This window comes from Cebus imitator, unplaced genomic scaffold (genome assembly GCF_001604975.1).
Source record: "Cebus imitator isolate Cc_AM_T3 unplaced genomic scaffold, Cebus_imitator-1.0 Scaffold711, whole genome shotgun sequence".
Taxonomy (NCBI): Eukaryota; Metazoa; Chordata; class Mammalia; order Primates; family Cebidae; genus Cebus; species Cebus imitator.
The window spans coordinates 594,432-616,372 of NW_016108026.1; the positions used below are offsets into that span (position 1 = coordinate 594,432).

Genomic DNA, 21,941 nt, shown 5'->3' on the forward strand with positions numbered 1-21,941 from the left:
GTGTGTGTGTGTGTGTGTGTGTGTGTGTGTGTGTGTCCTGCCAGGTTCTATATGCTTCTATTCTCTTTAGTTTAATGTTTGTAACTCATTTTAGAAAATCCTCAGCCATTATTTATTCAACTATTTCTTCTGCCCCATGTTCTCTTTCTTTTCCTCCTGAATGACATGCATATTAGACCATTTTATCCTGTTCCACAGCTCTTATATGTTCTGCAATTTTTCCCCACTCTTCTTTTTCTCTGCATTTATGTTTAGAAACATGCTACTGACCTATCTTCAAACTCACTCATTCTTTCCTTATGTCGTATCTACTGATGAGCTTGTCAAAGGCAATCTTCATCTTTGTTACTGTGTTTTTTATTTCTAGACTTTCTGATTCTTGCAGTTTTCATCTTTCTGCTGAAATTGTCTGGTCATGAGTTGTCTTTCTTTTCCATTAGAGCTCAAACACATAAACTGGTTATTTAAACATTTTTCTGATAGTTCCAAAATCTGTGCCATGCCTGAGTCTGATTCTTATGATTGTTTTGGCTTCTTAAGCTGTGTTTTTATAATTGCCCTTGGTATGCCTCAATATTTTTTGTTGAAAGCCAGACATTTGTATAGTGGGGCCCAGCAAACTTTCTCTGAAGAGGATCGGATAGTAAATATTTCAGGCTTTGAGGTCCACATACCTGCAGTCAGTTGCACTTCTTGTTCTTTTCCTCCTTCTTTTCTTTCTTCCTCTTTGTCCTCCTCCTTCTTCAACCCTTAAAAATGATGAACCCACAGGGCTGCTGAACAGCCCCAGACTAACTGTACTCACTCAGCCTCAGGAAGTCAGGACAGCTTCGTGGAAGAGGTGGCTTGGGGAGTTTTGAAGGAATATTCAGCATTTCCTGAGCAGTAGGTGGAAGAAACAGCTGGTGCCAAGTGCAAAGATACGTACGAGTCAGTGTGGGGAAGCTGAAGTCCAGCACACAGGATGCGATCTGGGCACACAGGTGGGGCCTCAAGTGCTGAGGCAGGGCACATGGACCGGGTATCCATCTGCCCCTCACAGCTCAGCATCCCATCCTCCACCACGGTGGGGATTTTAATAGGTTACTTTGCAAATTTGGGGACACACTTTCAATTTCTGGGGTTGGAATAACAGCTGGCAGATGCCAAGCCTTCTTACCAGAGCTTGTTGAAAGTTCAGTGTCACCTGTTTTTATGGGTGAGACTGCATTTTAAAACAGTTATGTCAGAGTATGCTTCCAGCAGTGCTGGTGGGAAATGCATGGAAAGATCCAGAACTTGTTTTGCCAGGAGCTGGGAGATGCAGCCAAGAGAAAATGGATCTGACCCCACAGCCACCTCCCAGTGCTATGAGGAGTCTAGCACACACAGGCCATCCACAGAGAAGCCCCAACATCAGAGTTGCTCCCCCACATGCCCACACTCCCTGCAGAGCCTGGTCAGTTTTCCTTCTGGGAAAGGGACCCAGAGGACGTGCCCTACCCCAGCATTAGAGCGCCTGCTGTGTGTCAGCCTGGTGGGGGGTGGAGGTCAGTGTTTTCACCCTGTGGGTGGACTCTAGACCCAGCTGTCCTGTGCAGAAGGGAGGGGCTTTCTCTGCCAAGTAGTGAGGGCATCGAATGGGGAGCTCAACCTCTGCCAGGGGTTACAGGAGGATCACAGCTGGGCCTCAGAGGAAGAGTGTGGGGCTGTGCAGATGAGAACAGGAGTCCCAGGAGGAGGAGCCAGCAGGAGCCAGGGCATGGAGGCAGGGATGTAGGCATGGGGGATGAGTGAGTCCTGGGCTGCCTGCAGGGGAGCCTGCCCGACCATCTTCAGGCCCTCCGACGCTGGTCTGGGCTGTCACTCATAATTTTGACAATTTTCAAACTTTCCTTCATACCTGTCAACTCCAAGAAAGGGCCCTGTCAGAACTGTCCCAGGTGGGGGTCACAGTCAGTGGCCACTAGGCTTGTCCTCAGGAAGGTGGAGGCCCAAAGCCCCACGGGTCTCACTCAGGTGTGAGTTGTTCTTCATGGAGTCAGGCTGGCCGGTGTCCCTGAGCAGGACGGGGATGGGGTAGTCAGTGCCTGTGTCCCCAGGAGAAGAGACATGGACACCCCGACTGCAACAGGGGACTCAGAGGTCCTTTGACCCAGGACCCAGGATGCTGGGGGTTAAAGGAGGCAGCAGCCCTTGAAAAATGGGGTGCAAGGCTCTAACTGCCCTGGGTACCCTGCGGGGAGGTCATGAGTAAAACTTCCAGAAATTCCAGGCTTTTAAGAATGTTAGCATTGGCCAGGCACAGTGGCTCATGCCTGTAATCTCAGCATTTTGAAAGGCTGAGACGGGCGGATCATCTGAGGTCAGGAGTTTGAGACCAGCCCAGCCAACATGGGGAAACCCTATCTCTACTAAAAATACAAAAATTAGTCAGGTGTGGTGGCGGGTGCCTGTAATCCCAGCTACTCAGGAGGCCAAGGCAGGAGAATTGCTAGAACCCAAGGGGTGGAGGTTGTAGTGAGCCAAGATCGTGCCACTTCACTTTAGCCTGGGCAAAAGAGCAAAACTCCATCTAAAAAAAAAAAATGTTAGCATTAGTAATTCTTTTGAAGTCTCAAGGATCATTCTTGCAGACTATTTTATTTGTTTAGACTAATGAGTGAGGGTGCCCAAGACACAGTGGTGGCACCTGGCGCCTGGAAACCAAGCATTCCACACTTGAGCCTGGGGCAGCCGCACCTCCCCCGATCCAGAGACAGGCGGGCTGGGCTTGGGTTTTGTATTTTTGAAAATTCGTGAAACCCCCAAATTATAGGATTTTATTAGTCTTGAAACAGGCCCCGTGGCTGTGGGCCCGCTGGACGCACGGCAGCTGTGTCTACTGCAGGAAAGCCCGGAGGAAGTCATTGTAGGAGATTTTTGAAGACAGCGTCTTGTCGTAATACTCCAGAATATGGAAGAACTCCTCTTCCGAGAGGTTGATGCCGTACTGTCTCAGGACCTGGAAGGCAGAGAAAAGGGGCCTCTGAGGCTTGTCTTGGTCCTAGGTTATGGAGGCAGATCCTCCATGTGCATCTGGGTGTGAAATGGGAGGAGACATGGGGCTGCCGTTGGGGGCTGCTTCCTGTTTGGGCAGAGGCTGAGAGGGCACAGAAAGAGCATGCACAGGTGGGAGGGTGACTTCAAAAGTAGGGTTGGGGACCAGGTGGACGTGTCCCCCAGCCCCCTTCCTGGCAGCCTGCCTCCATAACCTAGGGCCAAGACAAGCCTCAGTATGCCTGAGGGGCTGAAGGCTGGTCAGCATGATTAGACAAGGTTGATGGTCAGAGAGGTGGGGACTCTCGGGGAGACCTGGCCATGTGGCCATAACTTGGGGCGGGACCCCAGGGTACACCCAGGCAGAGGAGGGCAGGGCCAGTGGGTGCAGAGTACAGAGAATTGCTGTGATGAGACAGTAACACAGCCTGGAGCACAGCCTGCTGGTGGTAAAGCAAATACTGACTGCCCCTTCCTCTTCAGTTACAGAGCCTTTCTCCTGGGCTCCTGAGTGTCCAGCTAACCAGGAATATGTCTCAGTGTCTCCTGCAGCTAGGTAAGTTCTAGCCAGGGAAGCTAAGTACGAATGTTATGCGGAACATCTGGGAAGCCTCCTTTAAAGGAGAGGGGCATGCCCTTTTTCTCTCCTCTTTTTCCACCTGCTGCCTGGAATATGGCTGTAATGCAGGAGCTCCAGCAGCCACCTTGGACCATGAGGTTGGCTTGAGGAAGAAAGCCAGCAGCTGGGGATAGTAGAGCAAAAATGTGGTCCCTGATGATTGTCCAGCCACCACACCAGCTCTGCACTCCCTACCCCTGGACTTCCTTTCTGTGGGAGCGAAATAAACTTTCACTTTTTTTAAGCGGCTGTTATTTTTTTCTCCTGTTATATGATGCCGAAACAAATCCTGACAGACCCTTGTAATAAATAAATAAGGTCATCCATTTCCTATCCACACTTGTGTTATAATTTGTTTGTAGGAGGAGACTGTAAAGCCGGGCTAGACGGCCCAGAGGTCCCACAGGGTGGAGGTCAGTGGGCTGGCTGTCAGGTCCAATGGGATGAAGGTAGAAAAGGAAGCTGAGCCTGGTGTCCAAGACGGCCCCGCAGTTATACCATCCGACCTGCAACCATGGCTGAATTCCTGGAAAGTTGCTGGAAGGGAATGACAGAACCTGCCCTATTTCCTGCCTGACTTTGCTTGGAGGATAAGGGAGAATCTCTGACTGTGATTCATACTTGACCCCGAAGGAAAGAGGAACGTGCATGTGGATGGAAAACCACTGCAGGGTGTTCGTGAGGTGATGGGCGTGGGACACGGTAGGGGTGGGGCACCGAGGGACGTTGGGACAGATGCCCAATGGTGGGGCCCCACTATGCACTGCAGGGGCAGGGCTCACTTTGCAGGCCCAACATAGGTCAGAGATGCTCTTCAGAGCCTGCAGGAGAGCCCAGATGTGGGGCGAAGGCTTGGAGCAGCAGCAGCAGGAGCAGTGGTGGTGGTGCCTTAAGGGACCTGGGCTCAGGCCATGGAGGCACAGAGCATCCATGCAGGGCTCCAGAAACTTTTGGGAAGGAGAACTTGGGGTCTGCAGGTGAGAGGCGAGTGGACTCAGGCCTTGATCACTTGGGGGTCCCAAGGAAGTGAGATCTGAGACAGCCAGGTCACACTAGGCCTTCAGCAGGGGGTGGAGGCCCCCCACAACCCCATTGGAAGTTTCTGGCGACTGGCATTTGGCAGCTGCTCGCTGCATAGGCATTGGGCGCAGAGCCGGGCTCACCATCCTGAAATCGGCCACGCTGAGCAGCCCCGTGCCAGCCTCGTCATAGCTTTTGAACGTGCGCCGCATCGGCCTCCAGCAGTGCACAATTTTGGGCTGGATACGCAGCAGAGCAGAGTAAAAAGAAGAGGTCTCGGCGCCGGCTTCTTTCTAAACACAAGACAAGAAGGGGTGAGGAGGGAGCTTCTGAATGGGAGGGTGGCGGGGGCTCCTCCTTGCTCTGTCACGCCCAGCCCTGCTCCGGCTTCACCTCCCCACCTGCGCCACTGGCTCCCAATCTGGGATGGGGCCCGCCAGCAGAACTCATGACAAAGATGCGCGCCAGCCCTCTGACCATGACCAGTCCATGTGTGGGCTGTTTAAAAACATTTACTAATCAGCCATCTCATCTATACCTCCCCCACTGGCAACTGGAAAGAAGGCAGGTCTCTATCCCCATGTCACAGACTGGGAGACGGAGGTTCAGGGAGGTAAAGTGACGTGGGCTTCGACCCCAACACACTTCAGGCTGCAGGGAATGCAAGGGAATGCAAGGAGACGGCCAGGCAGATATGGGCCCATTTCAAAATAGTTTGAGGAAAAAAAGAGATTTCAGGCTGGGTCTTCTAGCAGGTTATTATAACGAGCAGTGTTACAAAAAGTTCACAAGGTTGTAATTCTATCAAGTAATTAGACAGTACACTAACTACACCGTGATTACTTCATTTAGGTGCCGTTAGATTGAAAGCAAGGTATTTGAGCATGGTTCAGTCCCGGCGTGTTTGAATATCACAGAGGTGAATGGTAGGCAACAATGGGTAACACGTTTTGGGAAAGTTGAATTTTAACACAACACTACATGAGACAGAGGAGCTCAGGGTTAAGCTGCTTTCATTTTTTTACATCATTTAGCACCTATGACGTGAGTTCCCCAGGTACCCATGGCTTCATGAGCTGCCAATTTGCCAATCAGCTGATCTACAGGTAGGGAAGAGAGGGTGAGGCCCGCCTGCCCTCCCACACCTAGTTTTTATCACAGGGAAGGAGAACCAGCACAGCCAGAGCCCCACCTCTGACCTGCCTTGCAGGGAGCAGCAGCACCACGCTGCCTTCCCCCAGGGATGTCTTTCTGCTGCTGCCTGCTGTGGTGGAGAAAGCTCCCAAATCACTAGAACGGGAAGTCACCCTTTTAGCTTCTCTGCAGGGAGACATTTGACCTGACCGCCACACTTATGCGGTGGTGGCCTTGGCAGCTGCCAGAGGGGACGAGGGTTGTGACCAGGACCATGTCAGGGGCCCACTCTCTCCTGGAAAGTGTGTGGCAGCTTCTCAATCCATGCCAGTCTGGTGCCGGGATTTGAGGAGGTGGAGTGGGGGAACTCTTCTGAACCACACAGTGGTGACTTGGGAGGGGTGGGGGGAGGGTGCCACAGTCTCTGTGGCCTGACCTGCAGCACTTGGTATGATCCCACTCTAACCCCAGCCTTGCAGGGTCGCTGAGGCTGGACAGTGCAGCTGGAAGATGGCGGCTGTGGTGGCCTCTTCACTGGCGAGGGCTCAGAAGGGGGCACTGGTGTGCTCTTGAGCAGGAGCCCATGTGCCTCCTACCACACCTTAGAGCCCTGCAGATCTCCAGAAGGAGAAACGGAGGCCGAGAGAGGTGGAGGAAGGCTGGAGTTGACAGAAGCCCTGCAGGCCATGCATCTCCAGGTTCTCACGTTCTTGGCTCCCGTGAAGATGGAATGAGGACAGTCTTCTCTGTGCACAGAAGAACTGAGCTGGCAGAACTGTCTTAAATCTTTTTCTTTTTTTTTTTTGTAAACTTGATCTAAGCTTTTAGTACCAGCTCCTGTTTGTCTAAACTAGAAGCTAGACTAAGACGGAAAATGATTTTGCACAAAATTGCAAATCTAGCTGTGAAAAAACTTTCTGCACGGCCTCTGCTTAACTGTGGCTGGATTAACACACTCCCCATTCCCTAGAGTCCCACAGCTGTGGCCCAGGCAGGTGTAGCCCTTGGGTGGGGTGAGTGGGGGCGGGGCCAGGGCTGTCAGCCCCACACTCCTGGTCCCTCCAGCTGAGTCATAAGGTGGTCGGAATCGGCTGTGTTTGTTCCCCACATCGACAGCACCAGATGTACTGGTACTTGTTATTTAATTCAACGTAACTCAATTCAACATTAATTCAGTACTAAAAACATTTTTTTTGGCTTTGTGTTTTGGAAGGGCTGGAGCAATTGCTGTGATCGCACTGGGTGTGGGTTTCAGTTAAGAAATTGTAAGTAGTTGAGAATAAAAGGTAAAAAATTCAGAAGAACTGTACCCTCCAGCTTCTCTTGAAGTGGCTTTAGGTTTTCATTCCTCTTCAAAGGAACAGAAAGAGAAAATTGTAGACAATGCATAGTGGGTATAGTTTATGCCAAGAAAGATGACAAGGGACTCCAGCCGCCACACACACTCTGGCCCCGTCTAAAACAGCTGGTGGGTGAAGACCCTTTCAGCTCCAGTGTTGACCAGTGCTGTGATGCATCCACCCCTCACTTTGCCTTTCGGGTTAACTGACCAGGCACAGCCCCCAGAGTGCTGTATGAAGCCTTGGTCACATAGATGCCTGGGAAGAGCCACCATAACCAGGTGTCTGCCACCCAAACAGGTGGAAAACCTGGGATACAGGCTACTGGTTCCCATGCTGGGGTCTCCAGAACCTTGTAGGATTCCAAAAGGAGAGGAAGAAAATCTTAAATCACTTCCAAGAAAGTAAATTTCTGAGCTGTTTTCAATATCTGCACAGCCTGGTAGAGGCCTTGTCTTTACCACAGCCCTTGCTCCCAGGTACGAGCCTCCAGCACACAGGCCATGGGCTTTGGGCCCCCTTCCACAGACTCTGGCTGTCTCATGCTGATCTGACCACTGCCTGGCCCTCTTTAAGTAACGGAGGAAATGGGGTGCCTAAGTATTGCTCATGTATCACATGCATGCAGAGAGCATCGGAGGAGGGTCTATGGAGAGGTGACAGCAAGGCCGGGGACATTTCACAGAAGAGGCCTGGCTGGCAGCAGGGCTGGACTGGCCTCTGGCCTCATACAGTCTCTGAGTCCACCTTTTCTGTGAAGCTTGGTGATGCACAAATGCAATGAATTAAGAAAAACGAGGCCGGGTGTGGTGGCTCACGCCTGTAACCTCAGCACTTTGGGAAGCTGAGGTGGGTGGACTGCTGGAGCCCAGGAGTTGGAGACCAGCCTGAGCAACATGGCAAAACCCTGTGATATGGTTTGCCTCTGCGTCCCCACCCAAATCTTATCTCAAATTGGAATCCCCAGTTGTCATGGGAGGGACCTGGTGGGAGGTGAGTGGACCATCGGGGAGGTTCCCCATGCCGTTCTTGTGAGAGTGAGTGAGTTCTCAAGACAGCTGATCGTTTTAAAAGTGTTTGGCAGTTCCCACTTCACTCTCTCTCTCTCTCCTGCTGCCATGTAAGAAGTACTTGTCTCTCTTTCACCTTCTGCCATGATTGTAAATTTCCTGAGGCCTCCACAACCTCATGGAACTGTGAGTCAATTAAACCTCTTTCTTTTATAAATTACCCAGTCTCAGGCAGTATCTTTGTAGCAGTGTGAAAATGGATTCATCTCCACAAAAATATAAAAATTAGCTGGATGTGGTAGCTTGTGCCTGTAGTCCTAGCTACTTGGGATGCTGAAGCAGGATCCCCTAAGCCTGGGAGTTCGAGGCTGCAGTGAGCCATGAACCACTGTACTCCAGCCTGGGCAACAGAGTGAGACCCTATCTTGAAAAATATCAAAATAAAAAAAATGCAAGTACCACTTTCCACCTGGCTCCACGTTTTCTGCAGGTGGGCAACGTACCATTTTGTGTGCGTTCTGGATCTTCATTCTCTGCATCAGTGAGGTTTCCTTTGCTTTTAGCAGGAGGACACAGCTCTGAATGAAGTCGCAGTATGCAAATTTCCCATTGTTCTTTAAGTCGTATTTTATAATGAGCTGCTGACACTCCTCTTTGCTTATGTCCAGGTTGAATTTCTCCACAAGAGCTACAGACAAGAATGGCAGTTCAATTGGTGGCGATTCATTTATTCGTTCATTCATTCATTCATTCTTCACTCATTCATTCAACACTTGCTGAGCCACCTTCTCTGCTTTAGGCCCCGCTTGGTCCTCACATCAAAGAACTCACGGTTGATGGCTGGTCATACACGGAGACAGACATGCGACAAACTAAGTGCCACAGGGAGGAGGACCCCGAGTCCCACTGGCCCACACTGTCCTTGGTCTGCATGGTCACAACTTATGAACAGAGACTATGGAAGCTATGACCAAAGTGCAGAGAGGGACGTGAGGGGACGTTCCCCACCAAGTCGGGGCAGAGCCAGAGCAGGGGAAGTCTCCCTGAGCTCACGTGACCCTGGCAGAGGCTGGGCTGTGGAGAGGGAGTTCAGACTCGGCCCTATGACCAAGTATTTCCTAACTGGGCACCGGAGACAGGCTCTCTAGCATCTGTTACGCCATGCAAATTCATGCTTTAAGTTTCCATCCCAATGATGGTCTAAAACATAGAAAACTTATTCTGCCTACAGGAACCACCACCCTCAGGAGACAACAGCTGTGCAGCCTCAGGGGCTGAGTCCAGCCTTCTGATCAGGCTCATGTGGATGCCCCATGGGGAGTGTTGCTGGTGGCCAAGAGGCTGGCCTGCCACAACCTCCAAACAGCAAGGCACTTGTCCTCATGCCGCATTCTCCTGCCAGTTGTAAAGACAACACTTCTCTGTAAGTGACACCTCATAATTGAAGGAGGCTTATGTAGGATCAGATTTAAGTTTCATAGGCTAGACTTTGCTTCGACATCCTGAAAGAACAGAGTGTCAGGGAGCGGAATGCCATGTGAGTTGTTGAGGCAAATGAGGAAAGCCAGCGGAAGCAGACTCCATGTCAACGACACCTGCATGACAAGCCAGGCCAAGAGAGTCTGCTGCACGTTCTACAAACAGAGATTTCTTTGCCCTTGCAAAGAGGGAAGCAGCAGCAGGCATGGTGCCTGCCAGGACACAGCAGGGGCCCACGGAACCCCAAGGAACTGGCCACACGTGCTTCTGATGCTCTGACTTGCAGAAGGCCATCAGCACTGAGAAGAAAATACAGAATGACTTTTGGAAAGTAACCGGCTTTTTTTATAGTATTGAATTTTGGATGAGTGACTAACGTCTGACACGCCTATGATAATAACTGCGTGGGGGCTTAAATGAGTTCCTGCTTAAACAGAAAAAGCCAGCAATAGCAATAAGGACAGTAACACAGTGAAGGTGTATCACTCTCAAAATATCAAAGAATTAACTAAAAGAAAAGCGGAACTCCAATGCGTATGACAATCAACACGCATGTTTTGGCTTCAGCAAAACGTTACATTCAATCGGTGTTAACAACATTTGAATATTACTGACTTCAGATTTTTTATACTTAATTTACAAGTGTTTTTGAAAAATAAGCTCTAACTTAAAGAGCTTACACCTGGTTTAATTTGTGCATTTTAAAGCCATAATTATGATAAAAGTAATTTATATTAATATTGGAGGATCTCAAAGAAAACATTTTCCTTTAAAAGGGGTCTATTAGTCATATATAGGTGGAACTAAAAAGTCAAGGAGTGACATGGTCAGATGGATTTTCCAGTAACGTAAAATGTTGCATAAAAAAGGTGTAACTGGGCTGGGTGTGTTGACTCACACCTATAATACCAACACTTTGGGAGGCTGAGGTGGGCAGATCACTTGAGATTAGGAGTTTGAGACCAGCCTGGCCAACATGGTGAAATCCTGTCTCTACCAAAAAATACAAAAACAGGCAGGCATGGTGATGCACAGCTGTAAATCCCAGCTACTTGGGAGGCTGAAGTGGGAGAATCGCTTGATTCCTGGAGACAGAGGTTGCAGGGAGCTGAGATCATACTACTCTACTCCAGCCTGCATGACAGTGAGACCCTGTTTCAAAAACAAAAAACCCCCAAACAACAAAACCACAAAAACCTAAAAACCAATATGCAACATTTACTGGAAGTATAAATCCCGCTGGTTTAATTTAAAAAGTTTATCAAAGTGACTCATGCTGAAAAACAAAACAGCATCAAAGAGTGGATGTTGATGGGAATGGAGCCCCAGGGGCATCCCTGCTTCAACCTGCCCTCCATCTCCTTCAGCGGGCAGAGCCTGAGAACATTCAAGCTCTGCCCAGGGTGGCAACCACGCCTGTGATTTCCAAAGCTCAGAGTTAGTGCAGTGCTGACTTTACCATGCAGATGGAACCCCTGCTGGGAGGGGCAGTTGGTCGGAATCCTCCTCCCTGGGGACCTTTGATTAGTGAGCTGTGCAGCCCACCCTGAATTTCCCCCGTTTCCCGTTCTACTGCTCCCTGGCCTCCACCCAGGGTGGGGTGTGGCTTTGTGCCCAGTGGGAACAGCCCCTTGCCACAGGGGCTGACGACGGATTGCCAAGGGGATAGACTCAAAACGAACCCAGGAACTCGGAGGCATTGATGTTCCCCTGTCTGCCCACATCCTTCTCCTTGCATTCTTTCAGGAGCTCTCGCCAGCAGCCCTGGATTCTCTTCCGGAGCCTGCTCTCTATGGGATCACAGTTCTGCAAGGGTGGAGTGCCCAGGATCGTGGCGGTGTTCGCTGGAGTCTAGCAGGGAAGAAAAGAAAAGGCTCTTTTCACTTAAGATGTAAAATGGAAGCCATCAAAAATACCTCTGTACGTCAATACCTCCGGTTTTGAGGATCACAATTAGCCCAGAAATAAAATGAAGAATAAAACATAGGTGGTAATTTTACTAGGTAGCTTTTATTTCCATTGCTGGGCTATATGTACTTGTGCCAAGCCATAATAACCAAAATAATTTTGGAAATAAATATGTAAGCCAAGGTTCAAATCTATACAGATGCGATGTTAAAACATACTTCTGGTGTGTGTGTGTGTGAGAAAAGTGATAATGGCATATATTTCACTAGCAGAAGACTCTTATCCAAGAAAGGGATTTACTTGTCATGGGCACGAGACATCCAATCCATAAACATTCACAGAATATCTGTTATTTTGACATTATGTGGACCAAGTATAGGGCTGTTCTTTGCTTTATTGTATTTTCCATTTAAAAACAAGAGAGTGGGCTGGGCGCGGTGGCTCATGCCTGTAATCCCAACACAAAATGGGTGAGTCATTTGAGGTCAGGAGTTCGAGACCAGCCTGGCCAACATGGTGAAATCCCAGCTCTACTAAAAATACAAAAATTAACCAGGCATGGTGGTACATGCCTGTAATGCCAGCTACTCGGGAGGCTGAGGCAGGAGACTTGCTTGAACCCAGGAGGTGGAGGTTGCAGTGAGTCAAGATCGTGCCATTGCACCCCAGCCTAGGTGATACAGCAAGACTCTGTCTCAAAAAAAAAAAGGGAGTGGATTTAATTTAGCCCAGGTGTTTCTCCTTCTTCCAGTTGCTCAGGTGGAACCCTTAGAAGTCTTCCTTGACTCTCCTGCTCCCTCCCCATTCCACATCTGATCCCTCAGGAAATCCTGTTGACTCTACCTTGAAAATACATCCAGAGTCTCACCCATCCCAAGCCACCATCGCCTTTGCTAGACCTCCTCACCGACCCCCAGCCTCAGCACCAGAATGGTCTTTAAAGAGTCCCTCAGACTACGTCGCTTTGCTGCTTAAAACACAAAGTCTCCATGCCCCTCGAATGAATGCCAAAGTCCTCATCATGGCCTCCAGCCCTCTGGTCTCCTACTGCTCCTATAACAGATTTCCATGAATTTAGTGGTTTAAAACAACACCAGTTTATTATGTTACAGTTCTAGAGGTCAGAAGTCTGAACTGGGGCTCACTGAACTAAAATCAAGGTATCCAGAGGCTCAAGGGGAGAATCCATTTTCTTGCCTTTTCAGTTTCCAGAGGCTTCCCACAATCCTTGGCTTGTGGCCCCTTCCTCTCTCGCCAAAGCCAGCAGCATCAGGTGGAACGCATTAGCGATCAGCGTTAGCGTCAGATGGCACCTCTCCAGCCCTGAGCCTTCTGCCTCGGGATTCCCAGTTAAAGACCCACGTGATTACTCTAAGCCCACCTGTGTATTCCAGGATAATCTCCCCAAGACCAGCTGATTAGCAACCTCAGTTCTGTTTGCAACCTTATTTTCCCCTACCATGTGAAACAACATAGTCACAGCTTCCGAGGATTAGGACACAGGTATCTTTGGGGTGCTGCTAACCCCTCTTCTTTCTGCTCTACTTACTGCCTTTTAACATAAGAAATACTTATGCTTACTGCTTTCTTGCCTGTCATCCCCTGAAAGAACATAAACTCTGTAAGAGCAGGAACCTTAGTTCATTCTCAGCTGTAGAAAATACCCAGCACACAGTAGGTATGCAATAAACTTGTACGGAGTTAATGAAAATGGAATAGCCAAGGTCATGCACAGTGATGGTGGCTTTATGTGCATGGCGTGGCATTCTCTCAACCACCCTGTCCTGGTGACGTTGCCATCCCTTTCTGAAGACAAGAAAAGAGCCTTGGTGAGCCTGGGCACCTTCCTCGCTCCCAAACCTGGGGTGGCTCAGCCAGGGTTCCAGGCTGTGCAGCTTGACAGGCCTGGGCTCAAAATCAGGTCGCTCCACATCTGAGGAACTAAGATCACATGAGAAAGCCTCTTAGAGCCTCACTGTCTTCAACTGGAAAATGGGTATAACTAGCCTCAAGGGACTGCAGCCTGCAGTTGACCACAGGGCCTTGCCTTCCGCACAGAACTGCCGGCAGCACCATCACACCGCGCCAGGTGCCCCCTGCTTCCTTTCCCACCTTGCACCTGCTCATGCCTCCTTTCCATCCCACTCCTCCGCCGTTCCCATCCCCACATCTTCCCCTCCCCGGGAATGGGTGCTAAGGGCCCGCCCCAGTGGGCTCCTTGCCTGTGGCCACCCTAGGCTCACCCGGCTTCTCAGCCACCAACCCCTGGGCCACACCAGTCCCCATCCCAGCGGTATTTGTGGATGTGGCATGAGGTGGCCTGGGACACTTGGAAGAATGGAGAACTCACACAGGGGTGACTCCGAGACTTTGACCCTGGTCTTAACTCCCGAGTGGGCGATGAGAGGGCAGATCTGGTGCTTTCCGAGATGTCAGGGACACTGCTCCCTCTCTGGGCTGCAGCCGAGTCGCCCGAGGCCATCGGTGTGGCTGGTGTCTCAGAACTGAACCTGCTCAGGAAGTCCGGGCATTTCAGCCTCCCCTTGGCATTGACTGGCATCTCGTTCCAGAGTCTGTCAAACTGGAGAAGGAGCAGAAGTCATTTCCCAGGTGCCAGTGCAAACACAGGCAGCGTGGCACCTGTGCCAGCGAGAATTGGGGGTGGGGGGGCGGTCTCGAGGGAGGTGAGCGCTCACGTGACTGGTGGGGGTCCAGGGCTCACGTCAAGAAGAAAATTAAAAAAAGTAAAACGGCCATTTGGCTTCGCTCGGTGGAGGCCTCCAGAAGACTGGAAAAGCAAAGACAAGAGGGTTATTCATGGCTTCGGCAGGACATTTTTTAATTGAATTGGGCCCTCAGTGAGCACTTTAAGGCCATTAAATCTTGTGATTAGTCACAGTGCCTGCGCTGCAATGTATTTGAACATTTGGGAGAAAACGCAGATCAGAGCCCCCACCCACCTTCGTCCCAGGAAAGCCCAGTCAGACTCGTTTCTCACCCTTCCAGGCACACCTGAGTTCTGCAAACAGCTCACCAGGTGATGCCGCCCTCAGCCTCTGCATTTGCATCCACGATTTATTTCACCCCAAGGGCAAAAAATGTCTTCTCACAAGATGAAAAGGGAGGCCCTTGGAAAACCAGGGAGCGGTTGATGGCTTTGTAGTTTTGCTGTCTGATGCCACAGACTATATCAAAACCACACACCATGCAGATAGAACAAAATGACTCAATGCATCCTAAACAAGCCACTGCTGGTGACTGGAGGACTTTTATGGAGCCGAGAAGAAGGGTAACTCCTTCCAATTTGATTTTTGTACAGCCCCAAAAGCCCGAGGGAGCCCCAGCCTCCAGCACAGCTGATGGAGAGAAACCTCCAGAAAGGCAGCCCCAGCCCCTTCCTTCCTGTCCTGTGCTTTCCCCTGGAAGCCTGGGCTCTGCCAGAAACCGAGTTGCTTCTGGGTCTCCACTGGGGTTTTCAAAAGCAAATTAGAAGTGACCATCTTGGGCGTGATTTGAATTCTCCGGGAAGAAGCAGGGGTGCAGGAGTGGGGATGGGGTGCAAAGGCAAAGGCTACGAGTTTTAGTTTGGGAAAAGATTCTCAATTTGTCTTTTTACTTTTTGTTTAGAAATAATTATATATTTGCAGGAGGTGACCAGGACAGTACAGTGAGGTCCCTATACTCTTTCTGCAGTTTCTCCCAACGCTCTTATTTGAAAACACCAGAACCAGGAGGTGGGCATGGGCAGAGTGCAGGTGTGGTCTGACGTCATTTTACTATACGTGTAGATTTATGTGGATTGCATGCTGACCAATGAGGAAAAACTATTCTGTGGAGAAGTGAGGGGACCTTGAGGATGTGACTGCGGTGTCTCAGACCTCACTGGTGCCAAGTGCAGTAACCCATCAGACAGGAATCAGCTCTGCCACCTCTGTGTCCTCCAGGACCGTTGGCCAAAACCACTGGGCAGACAGCCCCCACTGACACCTTCCCACGTGGTGCCGAAATCACCTCTGCAGGTGACCTCTGCCCCCGGCCTGGAAGCTCCCTGCAGGATCCTCTGAAAATCGGCTTTAAGTGTCAAACATCAGGCAAAGGGGCAGGAACACAGCAGGTGCTGAATACATGTTTGCTCATTGGCTGAAGTTCCTAAGAGACTCACATGGTCAGACCCAGGGGATGGACGTTTCAAGGTGAGAGCAATGGAAGGTGTAGAACCTTGTTCTGACCCCTCCTCCTGAGGCCCTCTCAGGGAGCAGAAGAGGACGTGCTCCATAGGGGAAGACCTGGCAGCTCTTGCCCTCCTATTTGAACTGGACTAGGAGCTGAGATCATGCCGTGAAGGATAAGCACCCAGGGAGGTCAGTGTGTGTGCTGATAGGTGCTGTGAAAATGAAACTTGGTGGGAGACGATTCCGGGGCTCCCAAGGACAACCTAAGGACCTCCTCTTCTAACAGGGTGGCTGGGGCTGGCCAACTCCTTAAACAAATTCTGTGGTGCTGGCCGGGTGTGACAGCTCACGCCTGTCATCCCAGCACTTTGGGAGGCTGAGGTGGGTAGATCGCCTGAGGTCAGGAGTTTGAGACCAGACTGACCAACATGGTGAAACCCCAACTCTACTAAAAATACAAAAATTGGCTGGGCATGGTGGTGGGAGCCTGTTAAGCCCAGCTACTCAGGAGGCTGCGGCAGGAGAATCGTTTGAATCTAGGAGGTGGAGGGATCAGTGAGCCAAGATCGTGCCACTACACTCCAGCCTAGGTGACAGAGGGTGAATCCATCTCCAAAAACAAAGAAAAAAGTTCACTGGTGCAAAGGAGGCCATGAGGGACCATCGGAATCCTTTTTTCATCCTATTTTAACGGAAGGGCCTCAGAATAGGAGGGTGGAGGAGGTATCACCAGAGGAGATAGCCCGGGCCCGCACTTGGCCTCCAGTCTCCACGGAGGCACCTAGAACACCAATGGGCCAACAGCGCCAGGATGGGGGCTGGCGGGCACCGTGAGGCCGGGCAGACTCTGGGGAGACTGGATTCTGAAAACTGCCAGCCAGTGAGCTTGATGTGAAACGTGGGTATAGACGCTGCTGGACTGTGGAAGCACCAAAAGCAAGTGAGTTTGACATCAGTATGGCAAGGTCTGTGCATGCCGAATCGTCCCGTCTCCTTGAACCACCAGCTGAACACTGAGAAAGACACCACAGTGGGTTCTGACTCAGCTTATGATGCAGAAAAGCGGCAAGACAGGGCTGCTTGCCTTCAACAGGGACGAGCCAGGCCACCTGCAGAGGCAGTACTTCCTCTGAGCCCATGAGCTGGGGTCACAGGGAGCCAAGTGGAGGGACGGAATGCCAGAGCCCCAGGCTCCAAGGAGAGCCAGACAGGTCACCAGCTCTCACTCCCGGCAAAGTGTGGGAAGAAGTGGTGGCAGTCACCAAGGAGGGTAGGAAGAAGTCAGTTCATCTTGGAAAAATTCTGAAGGCCACGTGCAGACTGATGTGTCAGTCTAGGACAGCTGGGGGACCCAGGAACGAGGGCGGCTCACACCTGCCCCCAGCCCTCCTCCTCATGCCCCACTGGTGCTCTGCATCCACCTGCAAGCCTGTGGTGACACCGTGTGTGTGGGACCACTTCTCCAGAAGCCCCTATAGGAGGCAGAAGCCTTATGCCGCTGGGGAAATCCACTCAACCCTCTGCCTCTTGAACGGGGGTAGGAACCCATCCTTCCACTGGGAACCCAGCCCAGGCTCTGCGGGAGAGGAAGGACCAACATCCCTGCAGAATGGGTAGAGACCTCTAGGGCCCAGGGTCTGTTCCTCTACAAAGCAGAGGTCTGAGGGGACAGGCCCAATAGCCGTGGAGACAGGAGGCAGAGTGGGCTGCCCTGGAGCGGCTGGATGGGACCTGGGCAGTGAGAAGGCTCCACTTGAGGCCCAGAGGCGCAGAATGCCCCCACCCCAGCACCAGCCAGGGCAGCAAGAGAGGGAAAGGGACCCCTCTTGGGCACTGATGTGAGCCCAGGGTGGCACAGGAATGCTGAGAAGACCCTGTGGTGGCCCATCCCGCACAAGAGCCCACAGATCTTTCTTCTGGTGTCTCCTAGTTCTAGACATTTCTCTCTCCAACCTTTACCTCTGTGTCTTCACCCCTCCTCCTGGAGACCAGCTATGCGCCCACCCACCACTTTTACCCTATCCTTCATCTCAGCCCTCACCTCCCTCCTGAATGAAGCTTGGACCCCACACAGCCACGTCCTCACTCTCACTCCTCCCTCCCAGCCTTCCCCTGAGCTTACTGGCAAAGCTCCTGCTGTAACTGCCAGACATGCATCCGACTCTTCCCCCGTGAATGTCCCTTGCTGCTCTCTGCAGCAGCCCCTCCGTGCCATTTCCTCTTCTTAAATATCCACTATGGTCCTCTCGCTCTCAGCTGATAATCTTACCCCGTATTTCACAGAGAAAACACACATGACATCAAACTGACTGCATCTATGCTCCCGCCCTATAGTTACAGGAAGAGGTCTCAGCTGCTATTCAGGCCACCCTCCTCGTGTCTCCGGATACACTCCTATCTAGTCTGCCTTCTCGAACTACAGAGGCTGGGCAGCTGAAAGCTACTGTGCCCGTTTTCCTCTGTAGCAGACACAACTGCCTGCAAAGTAGAAAGAAGGAATGAGCCCCGGTGGTGACCAGCTCTTGTGGTCTGCTTGGCGGCAGAGCTGTTCAGTCGCATCCCCTTGGCACCACAGGAGCTGGGCTCTGCTGGGAGGCAGTGGCAGTGGGTTTCTTCTGGAAGAATCTCCTGGTGGGGTTGGGGTTCTCTTGGCTGCCACATTCTTGGAGGTGGGGACATCCTCCCTGGTTCTCTAGCCCTTCCAGAGCTTCTGTAAGATCCTAATATCCCTCAAAAAAATGCTTTCTGCTTGAACTTGCCTGGGTAAATCCTGTAACCTGCAACTAGGAACGCTGAACAGTACATAAAGCAATAAAAAAAGTCTCCAGATAAATCGGATCAAAAGGATATTCAGATCATGTCTGAATTCAGACATGAAAACAGACGTGGTTACGTCTGCTTCAGTGGTGTCTTTTTCAGTGGCCAGATTGCATGCTTTCTGGCCACAGTACAATACAAATAGAAACTGATCATATAATACCCTATGTCTGGAAAGCAAAAATCTCACTTCTAAGTAGTTTATGGTTTAAAGAGATCCTAGGCACTATGGCAGCCTAGATATTCTAACAAGTTTCTGTTCACAAAACGCCCAGTTGATGGATACGTACTTTTAAAAACATACTTTTAAATTCATTGTAGAGTTCACAAGGAAGGACAAGCAAGTCATTAGGGGCCAGGAACGCTGCTAACCCCAAAGACAGGTGAAGAAAAACCCGAAAGCCAGCTCACAAAAGCTAATCCTGGGAGACCAAGGTTTTGGGGATTGATGATGCTCAGGGGTTGGGAAACTGAGGCACAAGCCTGGAGATCCTGGCATAATGAGCCAGGTTACCTGATGGGCTGTATCTTCAGTGCAAGGCTGGGTGAGGAAAACCTGCATGGCTCTGAGCTCCAGGCTGGGCACAAACCGGGAGCTCATGGCCTGGAGTCTATGAAACCATTTTGGTTTCTCCATCATGGAGTCCCAAGGTGGAGAAACTGAAGCACTGCTGGGCTGGCGGCATCCTTGGCGCTTGGAAGAGGCAAACTCTAATCATCTGCGTAGAAAACCATCCTCAGTCCAGGCCCCTTGGGATTCCCCCAGACTAAATTCAGCCAAATGTAAGCTCTTCATGAAGTAAAAATCACTAAACACATGAAGAGGCAAGTCACATAAACAGGAGTTGGCAAAAACAAGCTCAGACAGATTTAGACTTCAGATTCTGGAATTATTAGCTAAAGAATATAACAGGATTATATGTAAAATAGTTAAAGAAGTAGACGTGTGTATTAAAATGAATGAAAAGCGATGTATAAAATAGCTAAAGGAGGAAACGCTGGTATTAAAAATCAGCAAGGAGGAGGATAATATCAGAACTGACAAGTCAGATTTTTTCATTTAAATAGACATGTAGAATTCCTTGAAATGTAAAATAAAGTCATTGAAAAAATTTTAAAACATACAACGTATAGATTAAGCGACAGATGAGACACAGTTGAGGAGAGAGCTAAAGAACTTGAAGATAGAGTCAAACAGTTCTTGTCAACCCTAAGCACACCAGAGCCACGTGGAGGGTTTGCGAACACGTGGTTTGGTGGGGCCCACCCACACAGTTTCAGATTCAGTGGATGTGTTTGGCAGAATGCAAAGATGCGACCTTAAAAGCAGTTATCAGTGGGAGCCAGAAGATGGTGGAATGATATTTTTTAAGAATTGAGAGGAAATCACTGTCAATGTAAAATTATCTACCCAGAAAAGTTACCTTTTAAAAATATGGTCAAATAAAGGACAGGCGTGGTGGCTCATGGCTGTAATCCCAGCACTTTGGGAGGCTGAGGCGGGCAGATCACCTGAGGTCAGGAGTTCGAGACCAACTTGGCCAACATGGTAAAACCCCATCTCTACTAAAAATACAAGAAAATTAGCCAGGCGTGGTAGTGCATGCCTGTAATCCCAGCTACTCAAGAGGATGAGACAGGAGAATGAACCCAGGAGGCAGAGGTTGCGGTGAGCCAAGATCACACCATTGCACTCCACTGCGGCTGGCAGAGGGAGACTCCATCTCAAAAAATAAATAAAATAAAATAATATACCCAGAAATGTTACCTTTCAAAAATGTGGTCAAAAAAAGATATTTTCAGATAAAAACTGAGCAAGTTTAAGAGCATAACTAAAGGAAGTACTTCACAGAGAAAGAAAATGACCTCAGAAGAAAGGTCTAAGGTATGAAGAGTGAAGAAGGCAACATCAAATAAATCCTCACTGTATAAAACAGTCTAATGATTAATTTGTGGAGAAAAAACAATATAGATCTAAAACAACAAATAATAATGAAATGAAACCTAGGGGAAAATCAGAGTTATGGCAACTTAATATTGTGTGTCCTGCAACTTAGTATCATGTCCTGAGCTCATGAGGAAGTACAGGAAATCACTAGGGCTGGGAAAGCTGCTAACCCTAAAGGCAGGTAGACAAAACCTCCAATCGGCAAAAGAGAACAATGAAATGGCTGCTGAACTTTGGACTTTGTTTTGTCACATATGATACGATTTCAAGGGCAATAACCACCTATTGATTAAAAGAATAGAAATAAATATATAATTTCCAAACCAGTAGTTGGAAAAAGGAATTTTAAAAAGCTCGATCTGGCCGGGTGCAGTGGCTCATGCCTGTAATCCCAGCACTTTGGGAGGCTGAGGCAGGCAGATCACTTGAGCTCAGGAGTTTGAGACCAGCCTGGCCAAAGCCGCAAAACCCAGTCTACAAAAAACCAAAAAACCAACAAACCACAAAAATAAGCTGAGGGTGGTGGCATGCACCTGTAGTCCCAGCTAGTCGGGAGGCTGTGGTGGGAGGATAGTTGGAGCCCGAGAAGTTGAGGCTGTAGTGAGCTGTGATCATGCCATTGCACTCAGGTCTGGGTCATAAAACAAACAAACAAACAAAGCCATAATCCAAAATAAGATACTAGGATTTTAAAAACAATATAAAAGAGATAAGCACTAAATGGAAAGCATATTTGATGACAGAAATAAATCCATACATATCAGCAGTCACAGTAAACGTAAATGGATCAAACATCCATACAAATAAATGAGATTATTAGATTGTATTTTTTAAAAAATCCAGCCGGTTGAGGTGGCTCATGTCTATAATCCCAGCACTTTGGGATTAGGCTGAGGCACGCGAATCACTTGAGGTGATGGCCAACATGGTGAAATCCCGTCTCTACTAAAAATACAGGTGGTGCTTGTCTATAATCTCAGCTACTCTGTAGGCTGAGGCAGGAGAATCGTTTGAGCCGGGAGGCGGAGGTTTCAGTGAGCTGAGATTGTTCCCATTTGTATTATACGCATATAAAACATAAGTCACAAAAGGGACAAAGATTTCTTTTTTAAGCTGGAAATAGATATACCAAGCAAGTATTAAATTTACAAAAGCTGGGCTAATTTCACATAAAATAGACTTTAAGCCACAAACTACTTTCCAGGCATAATGAGGGCTATTTTATAATGATTAAAGGGTCAATTCAAGGCCAGGCGTGGTGGCTCACACCTGTAATCCCAGCACTTTGGGAGGCCGAGGCAGGCGGATCACTTGAAGTCAGGAGTTGGAGACCAGCTTGGCCAACATGGTGAACCCCTGTATCTACTAAAAATACAAAAATTAGCTGGGCATGGTGGTATGTGCCTGTAGTCCCAGCTAGTCGGGGGGCTGAGGTAGGAGAATTGCTTGAACCCAGGAGGTGGAGGTTGCAGTGAG

The 21,941-nt window shown here is 49.6% G+C and overlaps 1 protein-coding gene across 1 annotated transcript; it reads right to left on the reverse strand.

Annotated features, from left to right (window-relative positions):
• Window positions 1-2,781: 2,781 nt before the first annotated feature.
• On the reverse strand, window positions 2,782-14,107 carry LOC108296438 (EF-hand calcium-binding domain-containing protein 6-like). Its single transcript, XM_017518896.2, has 5 exons — window positions 13,879-14,107; window positions 11,303-11,471; window positions 8,645-8,829; window positions 4,801-4,950; window positions 2,782-2,983 (listed from the first exon to the last, which is right to left on the reverse strand). The coding sequence occupies exons 1-5, from the start codon at window positions 14,086-14,088 to the stop codon at window positions 2,861-2,863; spliced, it is 837 nt and encodes a 278-aa protein (XP_017374385.1). The 5' UTR covers window positions 14,089-14,107; the 3' UTR covers window positions 2,782-2,860.
• Between the last annotated feature and the right edge of the window lie 7,834 nt (window positions 14,108-21,941).

Bases quoted from the DNA above. Each gene is read 5' to 3' on its own strand.
- LOC108296438 (XM_017518896.2), bottom strand. From the start codon at position 14,088: ATGCCAGTCAATGCCAAGGGGAGGCTGAAATGCCCGGACTTCCTGAGC. The intron at 8,830-11,302 runs GTTCGTTTTGAG...TCTTGTCTGTAG, and splicing joins CAATGCCTCCGAGTTCCTGG to CTCTTGTGGAGAAATTCAAC. The intron at 2,984-4,800 runs GTGAGCCCGGCT...TCTGCCTTCCAG, and splicing joins GCGTGGCCGATTTCAGGATG to GTCCTGAGACAGTACGGCAT.